This window comes from Macrotis lagotis, chromosome 1, assembly GCF_037893015.1.
Source record: "Macrotis lagotis isolate mMagLag1 chromosome 1, bilby.v1.9.chrom.fasta, whole genome shotgun sequence".
Classification (NCBI taxonomy): Eukaryota; Metazoa; Chordata; class Mammalia; order Peramelemorphia; family Peramelidae; genus Macrotis; species Macrotis lagotis.
This window is the reverse complement of record NC_133658.1, coordinates 171,600,826-171,621,084: the sequence shown is the minus strand read 5'-3', so window position 1 is coordinate 171,621,084 and position 20,259 is coordinate 171,600,826. Positions and strand designations below refer to the sequence as shown.

Sequence of the window (20,259 nt, the reverse complement as noted above, 5' to 3'; positions counted from 1 at the left end):
GAAAAAATGACTAATATTTATTATGGGAAAATTAATTTGGCAGCCATAGGTTTCAGCACTTGTCACAAGTTCCAGAATGACTTGATGATGATGAGTACCGAGGTACCACTGTATTTGAAAAATACCCTCCTCTTGATAATGGGTTTTTAGCATACCCTCAGTGGTGTCTTTCAATTGAGAATTACTATGAAATTTCCACTAAATCAAGTTTTCTGTAGAAATTTTGGGGTGGGAGAGAAGAGGCAGGTTATATGTGGAGGTAATATGGAGGTGATGGTGAATTACAGGGTCACAGAAGAGAAGAGGCAAAGGGAAAGGGTATGGTGCTAGTTGAGAAACATTGAACCCTGTGACATAGACCCCTTTGGCAGTTCACCAGACTTAACTTTGCCTATAATGTTTTCAACAGTACAAAATTAAATCTATAAGATTACTAAGAAGACCAATTATATTGAAATACAGTTGTTGATGATAATAAAAAACCCCAACAAGTTCATGCCCCCCCACCCCACTCCTGGTGTCTCAATGTATTGAGATGGGAAGAATTCTAAAGAAACTGAACTATGACAGTTATCCCTTCCAAATCTTGGAGGTTTGGGTTGTGGTGTCTCCATGATCTGAAAAATCCACATAAAATTTTTTGATCCTCCCTTTATACCAGAGAAGTCTGAATGATTATGGTATTAAAAGACAAACTGTTATTATATTTTACATATATTTTATGCATTTCTTAGTTTCTAATGTTTTTTCCGTGTTATCTGCTGACCTTCCCTTGTCATCTGCAGCTTCCACAAAATTCCCCACCCACAACATATTGAAATCACAATGGGATACTCCTAAGGGATAACTGTATTCCTTTCTTTTTATTCATTTTCAGTATCTATGGATATGACAATCTGTCCTCTTTTTTACCAAATTATGGATCAGCAGTTTTTAATAGTGGAGTGAATGCTTACTCATGGCCTTATTCGTTTTTTCCCCTACCTTCTAATGTCTTTGATGTTATAGAGAATGACCAACTACCTTTCAGTCAAATTAAGGACCTTTCTCGGGGAGCCTATCGGAGAGAAATGCGTTGCCTTTGTGGATGGAGTTGATAGAGACCTCTCAGGTCGATTAAGAGAACGTGGTTTTGATAAGGTAATTGTCTCCCTTTCTCTAAGCACTCTTCATTTTATTCAGTTTATTGTTCTTTCTCCTTTTCCCTGTCTATACTTTCTGAAAGGCAGTCTTTCCTAGTTTTATACATTAGAAATTATTTAGCAGGGAAACCTTGCTTAGTCTATTTTACTAATTTGCTGTGGTATCTCTAAGAGGTCTGTATTAGCCAATCAACAAGCGTTTATTAAGTGTTTGCTTATTATGCAAACCCTAGAGCTAAAAATAGCAAAAAATATTCACTATGGCCTCCAGAAGCTCACATTCTAATGAAGGACTCAATATAGGAATACCAAAGCAGATGCATTTAATAAATATTCAAATATCTCAAGGCAGATACAATTAAACAACACTGGTCCCTACATAGTGAACCTTAAGGCTATTTATTCATTTGTTTGACTATTCTGTCTTTATGGAAAGGGCTTAACTAAAGAGAGAAAAATTCAAATAGCACTTTCTGGCATTTGCCAAGACTCCAGGCAAGTAATCATCACCAACTGCATATTGCCATTCCCTCAGGATGGTTTTTGTTATTTCAAGTGATATCATGAAAAGATAAAAACAAAATTGATTTCCACTCCTTTTATAAAATAGCCTCCTTCCAAATTCTACACTGATGTCTTTCTGTGGTATAGAATTGATCCAGACTCTCAGAAGCTATACCAGTAGAGTATAAGCTCCAGAGAATCCTACAAAGTTGGAAAAGCTTTGAAGATGGGAAATCAATGGTCTGGGTCTTATAAATTAGTTGATGTTTTTATTACTTGAAGGCTGGCCACCAGGCAATCAATTTACTTGCCCACAACAACTCTCAAGGGGTTGCAACCTGTATCAGAAGGACCAGTGAAATTACAGATAGCTCGACTATTGGAAAAAGCAAAAAAGATGTCATATGTAGCATTTTAATAAGGGGTGAGAGCAAAAGGGAGAGACAATTGAGTTAAGAGTAGAGGAAAACTGGTAGATCTTGGTTCCAAAAAGTTCCAAGAATTCTCTGCTCCAGATCATGACCAGTTCTTTTGAGGCTTATCTAAAATTCTTAAAACAAAATTAGTATTCATTCATTTGATTTATAATAAAGTTCTTGAGACAAAGAAATGTTGCAAATCAAAATTATCATTAGCCAAGTTAGAAGTTAGTGGATATGAATTTAACCTGTTATTTTGTATATCACCGGTGGTTCATATTTGGGGATGTGTTATATTCACTACTCCTTAACTCTAGAATCAATCTCTAAGCACATACTTGTTTGAGCATTTACTATGTAGGACACAACTGCTGAAGGCTTATTTTAATATGATCCCTTCCCCGAAGAAACATGCAGGCTAGTTGGGGAGAAAGGAAATGTATAAATTATGATGACAAAGTCATGAGGCAAACTCAAGTCAAACATGGAAATATAATCTGTTCCCAGCACTAAGTGATTCAGACAAAACGAGAGATCACCATGGGCTGGAATGATTTTGAAAAACTACAGAACTTGGCTAAGAGAGGAGAAAGGAGGAGAAAGTGGGGTGAGAACAAAGATTCAGATATACAGTGTATATAGGAGGAAAGGAGTAGCTGGAGGAGAAGGGCTCATGAAGGGACAGAAATGGGAGATAATCTGAAAAATCTGCCTGGAATCTTGGACATTAGAAGTCATTGTGTGACTTGTTTTGGAAGTTCAACTGGTTCAACTTTTAGAAGTTAATTAAGTCCCACCAAGTTGAAAGCAAGTATTTGGTAATTCCACTGAAGGAGGCATGCATATAAAACCTCAAACTTCTTGTGACTGGATTTGACCTTCCCAAACCATAGAAAGACTTGCTATTCATCTCCTGGTTGTAGGATCGGAAATGGAGGGAGTCTGTATACAGCCAAGAGCCATAGATAGAACCAGGCTTGATCTTCCTTAAACCTCTCTAAGTTTTCCTTCCAGGCTATGCAGACTGAAAAAGAAAATAGGGTTGAGTAGCAGATTGGCTACAGAGCGTGCAAGATGAATCCCTTCATCCTGAGACATTCCTGGAAAGTTTTCCTCTTGTCTCACATACCAAGAATTCCTTGGCTTCCCCAAGAGTCAGTCTGGTTGAGGCTTCAACTTCTAATGTCCCCCTGATTGCAGCAGCAGAGCATTGTAGTGTTTAGAAGGACTGGAGCTTAGTTTCCTTCTCCAGCTACAGAACAAAGGCGTGAGATGCTTTTGCAGCATTAGTTATTTGGGTTAGGGGCCTTTTAAAGACCAGATAAGGTTGCTAACGGTTGGGATGAATGGGAGGCAGGGAATTACATGAATTTTTGATAAAGTGTCTCAATAAAGTTCACCATAGAAAATATGGTAGGCATTGATAAGATAATTTAAAAACCACATAACCATACACTTTTGCAGTTATGCCATGCAGCACCATAGAAAATATACTCTATTTCAAAAATGTACATTGACTGAATATATTATGTAACCTTTGCATAACATATACTCTTATATTTTTCAGCAGATAGGAATGGGATGTATGGTATATAGTTTGTTGGAAGATTTTTTTAAGAAAACTAAATAGTGCATGATCTTCAGGGGGAAAGGAGGGCACCTAAAAGGTGATAATATATTCTTTGGAGTAATATTAGAAGCCACAATCTCTTAACATCAGGCAACCTGAGACAAGCAATACTTATGTCAAACTTTAATTTTATATTTGGTTTTAATTCAGATTTATGGAGGGATGAGAAGTAACTTCAAATATCTTATTTTCATTTGACTTAGCTAAACTCAAAGATGTAGAAAATGAGAAAGGAAAAGATTGAAAAATATTTATCTTAATACAGCCTTATGCTTTCCAAAGAAATTTCATGCATATTTATTTGATCCTTGCAATACTAGATAGATAGGGGGTGGAGAGGAGAACTGGTTATATTAGTCTCTATTTATAGATGATAAAAGAAATAGAAGTTCAGATAGGTACAATGACTTAACCTAAAATCATACAACTAGTTAATATCAGGTGCCAGCAGAGTGGCCCAGTAGAATGTTGGACTTAATAGTCAAGAAGTCTTGAGTTTGAATCCTGCCTCAGTCACTTAGTAGTTGACCAAGTCATGTAATCTCTGTCTGCCTCAATTTCCTCTACTGTAAAATTGGGCTAATAATTGCATCTGCCTCATAGGGTAGTTGTGAGGATCAAATGAGATAATGTGTAAGGTAGTTTTACAAACCCTAAAGCTCTATGTCAATGTTAGTTATTTGTATGAATGGAAAAGGTAGCTCTAGAACCCCCTAGTCTAAGTTTCGTATTCATTTTTTGCTATATTGTTTCCAGCCAAATAGGCTAATTTCATTGTCAGAAGGGAACTAAAAAGGGTAGGTACCTCTGTGTTTGTTTTGCTATTACTGTTGTTTATAGCAACATCTCATCCCATGCCTGACTGACCTGTCCAGAAGTCATCCTTGATACCCAATGGTACCCATGTCCCTGAGGAAGATGGCTTTCAACCTAACATCTTCAGAGAAGCAGAGGGCACTGATTGGCACTTAATCATATTGTACCCTACTGACTTTTACTTACACTCTATCATCTCATGTTCTGGGGATAAAAGAAAATATTTTATTTGGTTTTTGCATGAGACATAATTTCATTGGCAAAGAAAAAGCCTAGAGAGGGTATTTTTCTATTAATGAAATTGGCATCCACCCTGTAAATTGTAGTCTCAAAATGCAGCCTGGGACATGGTTAAATGATTTGCCTATGTCTCAGAGCTGGAACTTTGACTCTCCTTCACATAATGGCACTGTAAACTCTCTCCTTACCTTGTTTAGGCATATGTACTGTTGGGCCAGTTCCTACTTATGCACAAGAAAGAAGAAGATTTCCAGTCGTGGCTCATCATGGTATTTGGTGCCTCTCAAGAAGCAGCCCAGAGAATCTCCAGATGTCTTCGAGAGTGGAGTATCACCTTCATGTAAAAACTAAGATTCAACATTTCTTTCATGATAGCTTTGAACCACAGGATTAAACATCTCTCAGTGTGCTGAAAACCAAGTCTCAGGTTTTTTGTTTTGTTTGTTTTGCCTTCACAAAGTAGGAAATCAACACCATTCCTTATCCAAAATGCTTTGGGAGTGAATAGGATCACAGGTTATACAGGAACTAATGGTCAGTCAGTCTGTTGTCCTCCAAGCCTTACTTTCTCCTCTTGAGCCTGTTTGGGGACTGTACTAATGTTGTGATGATCTCAAGCTGAGGAGGGCTGAGGAGGAGCCAAGCAGTCAACAATATGCTAGCTAGAAAATCACATTCTCCAGAGAGACTCATCTTAGATCCAGGTGAACCTAGTATGATTAGAGGGATGGGAGAAAACTTTTCTGCTATCCTATATTACCCTTTATGATTAACTGAAATTCTACCATTTAAATAAAGCTTTGTTGTTCTATGCAGCAATTTCCCTCAAAGTCATAGCCTGTTAATTTCCAGAATTTGTACCTTGCCCCACCCCCTCCAAGTCTCTGATGCCTACAAGTGATATTGTAAGGAGCAGAGATTCTGGAGGAGTGGGTGGTAGGGTGAAGAAAGGGGGCATCAGAGACAACTTTACCATTGTCACAATCTGGCCCTGAACCAGCCCAAGACAATTGTAGTTCTGTTCCTATAGCTTTGTGTCCCACTCTGCCACTACCCACCATGACTTGTCACCCACCTAGTTTTAGACCATGTCTCTTACAGTATACATGAGTCTCATTTACCTTGGTCAGCAAACAGAAAAGAGAAAAAATGGTAAGGACTATTCCCTTTCTTTAAGTTAGAAGCTTAAGGAATATCCAAACTTTTAAAATTATGCACTAGTAACAGAGAACTAGACTCATAATTTGTTAAAATCTTAAGTGCACATCCCATTGTTCCAGAATATGATCAAATGAAAAAATAGTTTCATTTCCTCTTACTTTCAAAAATCCTTAGATTCTTGCTATATGCATAAGGAGAAGAGCAGCATAGAATAGTAGCCCCCCACCCCTGCTGAAGTGCCTTCCCAGGGTGTGACACCCTGGACAACTCTCAAGACTATAAATTGCAGAGCAGTTGCTAATCTGTTCTTGGCAGAGGAACTTCCTCACTGGAAGCTCTCTACACAAAAATATGTACAGGACATGGGAATGGAAAGATAAAGAGCAGAATCTTAACAGCCTACTACTGAGGACAATTTATTTCCTCATTTCACAGAGGAGGAAACTGAGCAAGTGACTTGCTCAAGGTCATATGGACTGTAAGTAGAATGGGGATTTCATTCAATTCTAACATACTTTCCACCAAAACATACAGCCTTTCTTGAACTATGGGACCACTTTCCAACTTCTTGCTGAATATCATGCCAATTACCTCAAACTTTGCTTGTCCAAAACAGCCATCTTCCCCTTAAATCTCAAAATATTCTTTTTTGTTTGTTTGGTAATAGCACTGATAGACAACTAGTTAGCACCTTTGAGCCATCTTCAGCTCCTCCTTATGACACAAGTTATTGTAGCTCCCAATTCTCTTTAAAGTGCTTTGTATGAGATTACCCCAGGAAGGCTATGTTACTGACCATAGCTATGTTAGCTTTTTTTAAAATATATGTTTAGTGATATCTTTTGTCTAAACTTCATAATTTTGTTCCTATATTCCATTCCCCCTCCCAGAAAGTTATCCATTATAACAAATTAATTTTAAAAGAAAATAGACAAAAAAGAATCAGCAAAATAGATTAACACTTAAAAAAATATGACTGTAAACGTCCATTGACCCTCTATCTCTGCAAAAGAATGGAGAAAGATGTCCTCTCATATCCCTTTTTCAGGTTTAAGTGTGTTCTTTGAAAACATTTTGCAACATTTATTTTCTTTAAAAAAGCAAAGTAAGCATTTTTTGTTTTTTTAATATATCATAGTTTCCCTCAGTTTCTCAATTCTTACTCCTAGATAGCTATCCCATTTAACAAATAGTATTCTTAAATGTCAAAGAGAAAAAAACTCAGCACAACTGATCAATACACTGAAAAATTCTGAAAACATGTACAGTATTATAATACTTGTAGACCTCCTACTTCCATGAAGGAGGGGTTGAGGGAGGTTTGGAAATGTTCTGACTCTTTGAAGTTAGACTTTATAATTTTGTAATATTCACTTTTGACATTGTATATATTTCTTGGTTATACTTTATTTCATTCTTCAGTTCATGATTCTCTGCATTCATCACTTAATTTTTATTCCATTCCATTCACATATCACAATTTATTTAGTCATTCCCCAATCTATGGACAATGAATTTGTTTCCAACACACAGAATGTTGTTATAAATATTTTGGTGTAATAAGGAGACTTTATCAGTAGTTTGCTTGGGGTATAAGACCAGTAACAGTCTAATTTAAAGGTTATGGATATTTTAGTCACTTTATTTGCATAATTCCAAAGTCTTATCATTTCACAGATTCACAAAGAATGTATGAGTATGCTTATTTCTCAACCCCTCTAACACTAACTATTGCCATTTTTGGTCATCTTTGTCAATTTGCAGAGTAAAAGGTAAAACCTCTGTGGTGTTTTGGCTTGCATATCCATTCTTTCATAGGGTTTTTAAAATAGCAACTCTTCTCTTGAGAACATTTATTTTCAATTATTTTGTAGTCATTATTTTTCCAATTTGTTTTGGCTCTGTTTATTTCACTAGTAAGTCTGTTTATTTCATGAAAGTCTTTCTATGCTTCTGTGTTTTCATCATCATCATTTCTAGCAGCTCAGAGACATGGAGAGCCATATTACTGTGAAAAGCAGAGATGGGTAAATTCAGGGAGATGTTTACCTGGGATTTGGCTATTGTGTATGTGTGGAAGAGGGGAATGGGTGAGAGATAGAAAGGGAACAACAACAACAATAATAGAATTTATATAGCACTTGAAAGTTTGCAAAGTGTTTTAATCTATATTCTCATTCGAAGATGGTTTCTGTAAAATAGAGCATCTTGTACCTTTCCATTTTAATATTCTTCTTGCTAACTGGATACTAAGATTTGTTGTTTCTTTTCTGGAGGACCAAAAGTTCTTTACCTGTAACAATAGTTACATTTATTGTAGAGAAAACTGGAGAATGAGAGTTGAGAATAAAATTCCTTTGCTTCAGATTTTGAACATAAGTCTTACAGTGAGATATTCACAACACCACAAATGACACTTTCGGTCTTAGGATATCACAGATCTTGACAGTCCAATCTCATAAGTTCAAGTCACTTGGTTAGTATTCTTCTCACTGTGGATCCTATGTGCTTTCCTATGTGCTTTCCTTGTGAATTGAACCAAACTCAGAGTTCTTTTTTGCTTTTGAAGACCAGAATTATATTATTTTGGTAAGATGAAAGTAAGTCCAAGGTCTAGGGACTTAGGATGAGGAATAGGGAGGGAGAATTTCATAATACAACACAATTGCTCCAAGATAGGGAATGGATGTTTGGGAAAGAGATAGATAAAACAGGATGGAAAAAGACATATGGTTTTTAGCCTACTTGTAATTGGCCCAGGATATAACCCTAGTCAGGCATATTCAGCCCCTAGAATCATAGATTAAAAGTTTAAGTCCATAGAAGAAATAGAGGCACAGAGAGGTAAATGACATAAAAGAGCCTTTCCTAAGGATTCCTTAAAATCTGCAGAATGCTGGTGATTCTAATTTTAGTTTTAACATGAGCCTGGGAACTGGTATTCTAGGATATGTTGCCTTTTATTCCTCTTCTATTATGTTCTTCCCTTGAAAGCTTAACAAATTGCACTACTCTCCATAAATTAGTCAGCTAAGAGATGACATGTAGGGCCCTGAACTTTAACTCAAAAAAAATGCCATTCTGAATTCTATCTTAGCTGTGTGTCCCTGGGCAAGTCACTTAACTTCTTAGCCGGAGTTTTCATATCTATAAAATGGAGATAATTATAGAACCTCAAAAGGTAAAGTGCCTTGCAAATCTTAAAATCCTATATAAAGGTTATTTTCTTTATTATATTTTATTTTTTCAGTTACATGTAAAGGTAGTTTTCAACATTGTATCTAGTTGCAAGTTTGAGATCCACATTTTTCTACCTTCCCTTTCCCCTCCCCATGATAGCAAACCATCTGGTAAAAGTTGTACATGTACAATCATGTTTAACATATTTCCATATTATGTTGTAAAAGAGGAATTAGAACTAAGGGGGAAAACATATCATCTGCCCAAAGTCCATTTGGCCTGGAGAAATATAGCCATGAGCCTTTGATTCTATAGTATTTTATATAGTTGTTATACTAGTCAGTTTTTTAAAAAATATTTTATTGATACTGCTTCCCTAACCTCCATACTATTATTTCCTTTAACTATTCTTTCACATACAACCCCCCTCACTCACAACAAAGAGTTAAGCAAAACAAAAAACTCATCAGTCATGTCTTATTCTATGACCATGTTCCTCAACTTACCTGCTAAAAAATGGAACACAGGTTTTCAAGACAGTCCTCTGAAGTCATGATTGGTCACAATATTGATAAGTTATGGCATCTTTTCAAATTGTTTTCCATTGTCTGAACTGTTTTTCCAGGCTCTGCTTGCTTCTTCAATCTACATTAGTTCATCCAAGTTTTCCCAAAGTCCTGGGCATTGCTGAAAGGTATTGATCAATAGAAACAATTTAACTGGCAGCTCAAATAGGAATGGAAATATTTGTCAGGAAAGTGATCTGACTTTATCTTTCATGGCAAATGGATTTCTAGAGTTTAGAGGGTAGCCCTTAGAAGATTTACTGTCCCAACCCACAGTACTACCAGTCAGGTAGTGTAATGGATAGAGCACTACTCTTGGAGTTAGAAGGACAGGAGTTTGAATCCAGCCTCAGACACTTGACTCTTACTAGCTGTGTGACCTTAGGCAAGTCACTTAACTCCCATTGCCTCACATTCAGGGTCATCTCCAGTTGTCCTGATTCGTATCTGGTCACTTGACCCAGATGGCTCAGGAGGAGAAAGGCTGGTGACTTGGCATAGCACCCTCTCACTCAGATCCAATGCATGTATTTGTCATGATATCACCTCCCTGATGATGGACAAAAAACATTCAACTAGATGACAGGGTACTAGCAGACTGTGGCTGGCTGCATTTCCCCTGTAGGGTCAAGGAATAACCCTACAAGGTTATGAGATTTTCCCTAATGCTGTTGACTCAACTTCCCATTGCTGTGTGATTTTTCTCTTAATCTCATTTGTCTCTGATAACTACTCAAGTATAAATTAACCAATTATTAATTTATGTGTATATTTAATATAACATATCAAGCATAGAAATAAAACCTGTATTTGTCCCACCACCCCACCACCAAGTAGCCCTGGTGATACATGAAGATCCTGAGTGAAGAGAGAATACTTCGAAAAGAGACTTGCTCTCAAATCTGAGATCTACTACTTACTAGCTGTTTGAATTTGGACAAGTTGCTTTATTTCTCCTTGCCTCTGTGTCCTCATCTAAAAATGAAAGGGTTGACTTATCTTCAAGGGCTCTTCCAGCTTTAACAATCAGTGAATTGGGGTATAGGGGAAGATGGCTAAAAATCTTGGGCAAGGGTCTGTCCAGCTAAAAATAGAATGGTCCCTCTTTTCTAGGACCTGACATGCTAAGAAGGGAGAAAACATGTACAATAATAGGTAACTCCAAATTACCAAAACAAATGTAAGATAATCTTGGAGAGGAAGGTTTTTAGCAAATGGGGGGAACCAAGGAAAGCTTCCTTCAGAACCAGGTGGCACTTGAGCTGAATCATGAAAGACAATGGAAATTTGATTGAATATGATTGAATAATGAAATAATGATTGAAGATGATGGATGTTCTAGGCATGGGGAACATTCTAGGCAAGTACACAGAAAGACAAGATAGAGCACCATGACTGAGGAATAGCAAAGAAGCCAGTATGACTAAAAGGAAAGTGCATAATGTGTAAGAAAAATGAGGAAAGAAGTCAATAGTCTTTGTTCGTTAGAGGTAATATTATGGCCTAAAGCAACGACGATTGGAAATACTATACTTGGTGTCCTTAAAGCTCATAAATTCAAAAACCTGGCTAGGAGGGGGTGGGAGAATACAATTAGAAGACAATGGAGAACAAGCTTAGTGGAGAACTAAGAAACCTGATCCTCAATAAAGAGAAGGATAAAACGTGTAATGTTTTGGAAGGGATGGTAAGAATTATAGTTTCTGGTAGCCTAAGGTTGTTTTGTCCCTGGAATTTTTTTTTTTTTAATGAGCAGACTTTGGCAGGTAAACCAAAAAACCTATTCTGTGTTCACTGCTGCAGGCCTTACATGTAAAACAATGCTACTTAAAGTGTAACTTTGAAATCTGCTTCTAAATGTCTTCCCAGAAATCAGAGACTTAAATTCTCCTCCTTTAGGGTGGTCTTTGGTATGGTACAGAAGAAAATATATGGAACCAGACACTGTAAAAGACAGTTCCTGCCCATAAGGAGTTCATAATCTAATGGGGGAGACAATGTGCAAACAACTATTTTACCCACAAGCCAAATGCACTAGAACTAAGAGGGATTTGGAGGGAAGAGGGAGAACATTCCAAGAAAAGTGAGATAGCCAGCGAAAGTGTTTGATAGAGGAACAAGAAGGACACCAGTGTTAGTGGATGAAGGGATAGGCAAGAGAATGTGAGAAAGGGTTTAAGGGGTAAGACAACAGGAAAGATGGAGGAGAGCAAAAGGACTTTGAATGCCAAACTGAGGTCACTGCTTTCAAAGATTGCTCAAATGGGGGGCACACCACCTATGAATTGGAGGTACATGAAAGATACATACAGAATAAATATAAGGTAATCTTTTTAAAATTTTTATTTTATTCTAAACTTAAAAAATAAAAGAAGTATTTCCATAATACAGAATAAAAAAGATTGCATATGAAAGTGCAAATCTATTATGTATAATTATTCCTTTAAAATATAAAAATTATCATGTAACTTTTTTCTCCTTTTTTCCTTTCCCCATCCCCACCCTAGATGGCTACCATTAGACCCAATTATGTACATAAATATATAAAAACTGTTCTAGAAAGACTTCAATTTATCAGTTCTTTCTCTGAATGCAGATAGTGCCTTCCTTCTTATATCTTTTGCAGTTAATTTTGATATTTATAAGTTAAAATTACTTAGCCACTCAAAATTGCCCTTAAAACCATATTGTTGTTACAATGTTTTCTTGATTCTGTTCATTTCATTTCTTCCTTATATCATGCAAGTTTAGCTAATATTTTTCTAAGATCATCAAGCTCATCATTTTTTTAATCTTATTTATTTTTTAAGCTACATGCAATTGTTTTCAATAATCTTTTCCCCCCGCCCTTCCCTCCTCCCAAAAGAAATCAATCTAAGCTATACATATATAACCATACTAAACATAGATCAATGTTGTGAAATCATATTGTGAAAGAAGAATCAAATTCAAATGGAGAAAAAAAATTAGAGAAAAAACAACATAAGACAAGTTTTAAAAATTGAAGATAGTAGGCTTTAGTCTGCATTTAAACTCCACAATTCCTTCTCTTGATATGATGGACCTATCTTTGATTATTATACTGATGAAATGTACAGGTCCATCACACAATGTGGCTATTAGTGTGAATAATGTTGTTCTGGTTCTGCTCACTTCACTCTGCATGAGTTCATGCAAGTCTTTCCAGGTTTTTCTGAACTCCTGTCCCTCATGGTTTCTTATAGAATAATAGTGTTCTTTCACATTAATATATCATAATTTGTTCAACCATTCCCAAATTGACTAGCATTCATACAATTTCCCTTCAATTTCCAATTCTTTGCCACTATGAAAAGAAGCTTATCATTTATCACACAGTAATGTTCCATCATGATCATATCCCACAACTTTTTTAGCCATTCTCCAATTGACTAGCATTCATACAATTTCTAGTTCTTTGTCACCATAAAAAACTGCTATAAATATTTTAGAATATATATAGAATTATAGAATATATATTCTCTAATTATCTTGAGAAACAGATTTAGTAGTGATATTGCTGGGCCAAAGACATTTTAGACATTTTAATAACTGGATATAATTCCCAAAAGCAGTTCACAGTTCTACCAGAAGTGAGTTAATGCCCCAATTTTTCCACATTTCCTCCAATATTTGTTGTATCCCCCCCTCAATCATTTTAGCCAATCTGATAGGTATAAATGATATCTCAAAATTATTTTATTTTACATTTCTTTAGTAAATAATGATGTAGAGCATTTTTTCATATGTCTATAAAGTATTTTGATTTCTTCATTGTAAAACTATCTGTTCATTTTCTTTGATCATTTATCAATTAGGAAATGATTTAATATTGTTATATATTTGAGATATGAGACCTTTATCTGAGTATCTGTCTATAAAAATTTTCCCAATTTTTGGCTTTTTTCTTATTTTGGCTACATTAGTTTTATTAAAAACCATTTTAATTTGGGGGCAGCTAGGTGGCACAGTGGCTAAGAGTATCAACCCTGGAGTCAGGAGGACCTGAGTCCAAATCTGACCTCAGATATTTAATATTTACTTTGCTATGTGACCTGTGACAAGTCACTTAACCCCGTTGCCTTGCAAAAAAAGGAATTTTAATATAATTGAAATTATCCATTTTTATACTCTACATTGTTTTCTATCTCTTATTTATTCATAAATTGTTTGCCAACATAAGGTAATCTTAAAGGGGGAGGTACTAGCAAATGAAGAGACCAAGGAAAACCTCCAGTAGAATAAGGTAGTGTTTGCCCCTGGAGGTGATAATTTGATTCTGGAGGTAACAGGGAGTGATGAGTTTATTCAGTGGGGGCAGGAGGGGTGGGGGAGGGAAGAACATGGTCAGACCAGACCTACACTTGAGGAAGATCACTCTGATAGCTCAATGTTGGATGACCTGGAGTGGGGAGAGATTTGGGACAGATCAATCAGCAGGCTATTGAAGTAGTTTAGATATGAGGTGATAAGAATCTGTACCAGATGGTGACCATGCCAGAGGGAGAAGGGAGACATATTTGAGAATGTTATAAAGGCAAAATCAATGGCTTGGCAAAAGATTGGCTTTTGGAGTGGGGTCAGGGTGAGAGAGAATAAGGAGTCAAGGATGTTACTTAGGTTTTGAGCTTGGGTAATTGAATAGATGGTATTGCCCCTGATAGAAAAGTTTGAAAAGAGGATAGGTTTTGAGGGAAAGATAATGAATTCAGTTTTGAACAGGCTGACAGTCCTGTCTTTGCTACTAAATGACTGTGTAATATTGGGTAAATCTCTTCATATCTCTGGGTCTCAGATCCCACATCCAAGGGGACTGGCCTAGCAACTTCCTTCCAGCTCTGGAATTAAAAGAGGGTCTCAGAGATGGCATCTGGGAGCCCTCCAGTCACCATTTTGTGTCTTTCTCAGTGTGTCTTTCTCAGGCTACCTTAAGAATAAGGGATTAGGGAACTATGAGGAAAATAGGGACAATTTTTGAAATGTAACCAGTATACAGTTTATACATCAACCCTTCTCTTAGCCCCATAATCATTTAACTCAAATAGTGGGTTGTATCTTTTCCAGGAGCAAGGAATATGTCTCTTGAAATACTTAAACTAGAAAGTGATAAATCTAACAAGACTTGGTCCTTTTTCCTTATTGAGAGTGGAGGCCAAAGGTGAGGGTAAATGGATATGTAGCCAGAAATAACCAGAATGGATGATGAATAAAACTGTCAATGTTTGAAAACAAGATAAGAGTTATTCAGTCCTGGTAGCCTGAAATATTTTGAATCTAGAAACCTTTTTAAGAGAGTAGATTGTGGCACACAAACTTTTTTAGAAGTATTTAAAAAAACCTATTTTTTGGTGTATACTTGCTATGAATTCGTAGGTGTAACCACTATGCAAAGCAATTACACCAAAGAAAATATCTTAAGATGACAAGGTATTTTAATTGATGTTTCTTTTAATTGTAGGCTTTATTGTTTACTTATGAGCATAACTTAGTATACTGTGATCAGGAGTCCATGAGATCAATATTAGAACTTACTGATCTTTTTTGCACTCTAAATGTATTCTGTGGCATGTTATCCAATTGGGACAAAAGGGACTCAGAAGAGAATGTCATAGAAAGGCACATGTGTTATGACAGAATCTTTCATTTTGACAGCAATAAGAAGCAATGCATCATGGTAATAGAGCACTATTCTTGAAGTCAAGAATACAGATCTGGGTTAAAAACCTGACCTTTAGTAAATCACTTTTGTTTTCTGAGACTCAATTTCCTCATCTGTAAAATGAAGAGAATAATATCTACCTTAATTGTCATGAGAATCAAATGAAATGAAGCATATAAAGTTCTCTCTGAATTTGGAAGTGAGAAAAAAAAGAATATCAATACACAAAAGGGAAGAGAAAAAAGTTCAGAAAGTGACATGAAAAAGTCAGACAACATCAATTTTACCATGTTAAATTTAAAAATACCTAAAAATAAGCATAATATAGATTCATGGTTTCATGTAATCTTCTTTCTCTTAGCTTTGTATATGAAAATATTTATTTTTGTTAAAATAATAACAAACAGAAATTTAAAAAACTCTTTAGAATGCTTTATAAAACTGAGCTATCAGAGTGGAGCCAAAATGGTGGCATAAAGACTTGGCTGAGCTCTCCCAAATTTCCATCAAAAAAAAACTTTAAAATAACACCTCAAAATGCATTCTGAAATAACAGAACCAATAAAAGGAAGGAATGAAACAGTTTTCCAACCCAAGACAATTTAGAAGACTGGAGAAAGATCTCTTTGGGGGTGAGAGTGGAGCATAGACCATGCCAGTTCATTCCAGTTCAGCCCAGGTTACTCCCAGCAAGTGAGCAGCAGGTGTTAGGGGCAACTGGAATAGGCAGTAGTGACTTGATAAGGGGATTATACAAGAGGAGGCTACTCTTTGCTGGGGAGTAGGACTCTGTCACATTGTTCATACATGATTCAAGATTGAAATCCTAGGGTGAAGAGAAATACCAGCAAAAGCAGGGACCTTGGCCTGTGGTCCCTGGACCAGTTTCCCTGGACTAAAAAATACTGAAAAAAAATCTTGAAAAACAAAATAGGCCAAATAGTAAAAGAGGTACAAAAATCTAATGCAGAAAAGAATTCCTTAAAAAGTAGAATAGACCAAATGAGAAACAAAGTATAAAAATTCACAGAAGAAAATAATTTCTTAAAATTCAACTAGTGGAGGCAGCTAGGTGGCATAATGGATAAAACACCGGCCCTGGAGTCAGGAGTACCTGAGTTCAAATCTGGCCTCAGACACTTAATAATTACCTAGCTGTGTGGCCTTGGGCAAGCCACTTAACCCCATTGTCTTGCAAAAACTAAAAAAAAAAAAATTCAACTAGTGGAATTGAACTAGGGGAAGCTGATGACTCCATGAGATATCAAGAAAAAATAAAACAAATTCAAAAGAAAGAAGAAAATATAAAACTTATTAGAAAAACAACTGAGCAGGAAAACAAATCAAGAAAAGATAATTTTAGAATTACTGGATTGTTACTTGAAAGACATGATTTAAAAAAAAAGAACCTATACATAATACTGCACGAAATTATTAATGGAAATTGCCCAAGAATTCCCAAATTCCAGAGTTCGCCAAACCAAGTAGAAATTTTACAAGTAGCCAGAAACAAACAAACAGTTCTATTATCATGGAACCACAGTTAGGATGGCATAAGATTTAGCAGCTTCTACAGCAAAGGATAATAGGACTTGAAATATGATATTCCAGAAGGCAAAACAGATAAGATTTCAATCAAGAATTGCCTACTTAGCAAAACTCATTATAATTCTTCAGGGGAAAATAGATAGTGAAAAAGAGGATGTTCATTTTTTCCTTGATCATACTCTTTATTTTTATTTATTTTTACAATTATGTGGTAAAGATAATTTTCTTTTTTATATATCTTATTTTTCCAATTACATGTTATGAAAGTTTTTCAACATTATCTTATACATTTTTCTACCATCCTCTATTCCCATTCCCCTTCCATCAATGGCAAACAGTTGGTGAAAGTTGTACATATGCATTTGTGTTTAACAGGTTTACATATTAGTCATTTCGTGCTTGAGGAATTTGGACTAAGAGAAAAGAAAGAGAACCATGGAATAGGAAGGAAAAACCTAAGAGAAGTTTTTAAAAGGTGAACATGGCAACCATTCAAATTCTGAGTTGTCCCCCCCACCTTGCCCCCGAATGTGGATGATGTTGTCCAATACAGGTCTCCCAGAGTTGTCCTAGGTCTCTGAACAGCTGATAGGAGCTGCATTCATCGTAGTTGATCAACTCATAATGTTGTTAACGTATACAATGTTCTCTTGGTTTTGCTCCCTTTGCTTAGCATCAGTTTGAGTAATTCTTTCCATGCTTCTCTAAAATCTGACCTGAATGGTTTCTTTTTTTTTTAAATTTTTATTAAAGATATTATTTGAGTTTTACAGTTTTCCCCCAATCTTGCTTCCTTCCCCCCACCCCCACCCCCACAGATAGCTGAATGGTTTCTTAATAGGACAATAGTACTCCATAACATTCATATACCATAACTTGTTCAGCCATTCCCCAATTCTTGGGTATTGCCTTGATTTCCAATTCATTGCCACTACAATGAGAGCAATAATAAATATTTTTGAACATGTGGGATTTTCCTCATTTTTTGTGATTTCTTTTGGATTAATATTGCTGGGTCAAGGGGTATGGTCAGTTTTATTGCTATTTGAACATAGTTCCATATTGCTCTCCAAAATGATTGGATTGTTTCACAACTTCACCAATAGCGCATTAATGTCCCAATCTTCCCACAATCTCTCCAGTATTGATCATTTTCCCTTTTTGTCAAAGATTTTCAACATTCATTTTTGTAAAGTTTTTTCACTCTCATCCTAGGAAAACAAGTAATCTGATGTAGGATACACATATACAATTGAATTATACATATTTCCATATTAGTCATGCTGATAAAGAAGAAGCAGAACAAAAAGTGAAAAACCATGAAATAGAAAAAAGCAAAAAACATTTAAAAAGTTAAATATTAGTATGCTTTGATCTGCGATCAAATTTCATAGTTCTTTCTCTGGATGTGGATGGCATTTTTTTTAGGTTTTTGCAAGGCAAATGGGGTTAAGTGGCTTGCCCAAGGCCACACAGCTAAGTAATTATCAAGTGTCTGAGACCGGATTTAAACCCAGGTACTCCTGACTCCAGTGCTGTTGCTTTATCCACTGTGCCACCTAGCCACCCCTGGATGGCATTTTCATCACATGTCTTAAAATTGTCTTTAAATGCTGTATTGCTGAGAAGAGCAAATCTATCAAGGTTGATTGATCACTACACACTGTTGCTGTTAAGGTGTACAATGTTCTTCTGGTTCTGCTCACTTCACTCAGCATCAGTTCATGTAAGTCTTTCCAGACTTTTCTGCAATCTCATAATTTCTTATAGAACAATAATATGCCATTTTATTCACATACCACAACCTGTTGTTTCCCCAATTGATAGGCATCCCCTCAATTTCCAATTCTTTGCCAGCACAAGAACTGCTATGATTATTCTTGTACATGTGGATATTTTTTCCTTTTTTATGATTTTGTGATCTCTTTGGGACATTGTAAAGTTTTTTTCTCTCCCATCTTAACATAGCAAGTAATCTGATGTAGGATATACATAAACAATCATACACTACAAACATTATGGTATTGCTGGATCAAAGGATATGCATAGTTTTACCCTTTGGGCATGGTTCTAAATTACTCTCCAGAATGGTTGGATCAGTTCAGAACTCCCTCACAGTGTATTAAGGGTCCCAGTTTTTCCACATCCTCTCTAACATTTATCATTTCCCCTTTTCAACATATTCCTGAATGTGATAGGTGTGAGGTGATATTTCAGAGTTGTTTTTATTTGTATTTCTCTAAGCAAAACTGAGTATTTAATTTCTTCATCTGAAAACTGCCTGTTTGTATGTTTTGACTGAAATAGTGGACTTTAAGCATTCCTGATAAAAAGACTAGTACTGAATAGAAAATTTGGCTTTCAAATATGAAATTAAAGAAAAATATTTAAAAAAGAAATAGAGACATTTTAAGCGATTCATTGAGTGTAAATGGTTTCCATTCCTATATGAAAAGGTGATACTTGTAATTCCTAACAACTTTATCATTATTAGGACAATTAGAAGGCTTCTACATAGTCAAAGGGCAACAAGAATGAGTTGACTATGATGGGATGATATAAAAATATAAAATTAATGGATGAGAAAGAGGTATACACTGGGGAAGGAGGGAAGCAAGAGGTATAATGGGGTAAATTATCTCACTTAAAAGAGGCACAAAAGAGCTTTTAGAGTGTAGAGGGGGAAAGGTGTGGCAAGCAATCTTACTCTCAGCAGAATTGTTTCAAAGAAGAAATAATAAGCATGCTCAGGTGGGTACAAAAACCCATCTTTATTCCACAGGGAAGTAGAAAGAGAGGGGAATAATAAAAATGGTGAACTCTGATAGAAAAGTGATTCAGGAGCAAAATTCTTTTGAAGAGGAATGGGTTAAAACAGAATGAAAGAAAATACACAGTTAATAATAATAACTGTGAATGTGAATGATGAACTCACCCATAAAATGGAAGCAAATTGCAGAGTAAATTAAAAACAAGACTCTTAAAATATGTTATTTATAAGAAATAGACAAAGCAGAGACAGAGAGTAAAGCTAAGTGGCTTGAGAAGAATCTATTATTCTTCAACTGAAGGGGGAAAAAAAAGCAGGTGTAGCAATCATGACCTCATCTTGCTAAAAGGTGTCACAGACATAGAATAGAATTACTAAACATATATGCACCAAATACTATGGTATCCAAATATGGAACCTCAACTTTCCCCTCTCAGAACTTGCAAATCTAACTTCAATGAATTCTCTAAGGAAAAATTCCTAGGACCAGATGGATTCACAATTGAATTCTACCAAACATTTAAAGAACTATTAATTTCAATACTATATAAACTATATGGAAAAATAGGCAAAGAAGTTCCATCAAATTCCTTTTACAATACAAAT

General features: G+C 35.8%; 1 protein-coding gene across 1 annotated transcript in view; it reads left to right on the top strand.

Moving 5' to 3' along the window:
* The window catches only part of BANF2 (BANF family member 2), a 39,151-nt gene extending 33,984 nt beyond the window's left edge, over positions 1-5,167 (top strand). Inside the window, exons 2-3 of the mRNA XM_074209386.1 lie at positions 1,009-1,140; positions 4,949-5,167. Coding sequence (XP_074065487.1) covers positions 1,012-1,140; positions 4,949-5,095 — 276 coding nt within the window. The 5' untranslated portion in view covers positions 1,009-1,011 and the 3' untranslated portion in view covers positions 5,096-5,167. The remainder of the gene's footprint in view (positions 1-1,008; positions 1,141-4,948) is intronic.
* Positions 5,168-20,259: the final 15,092 nt, after the last annotated feature.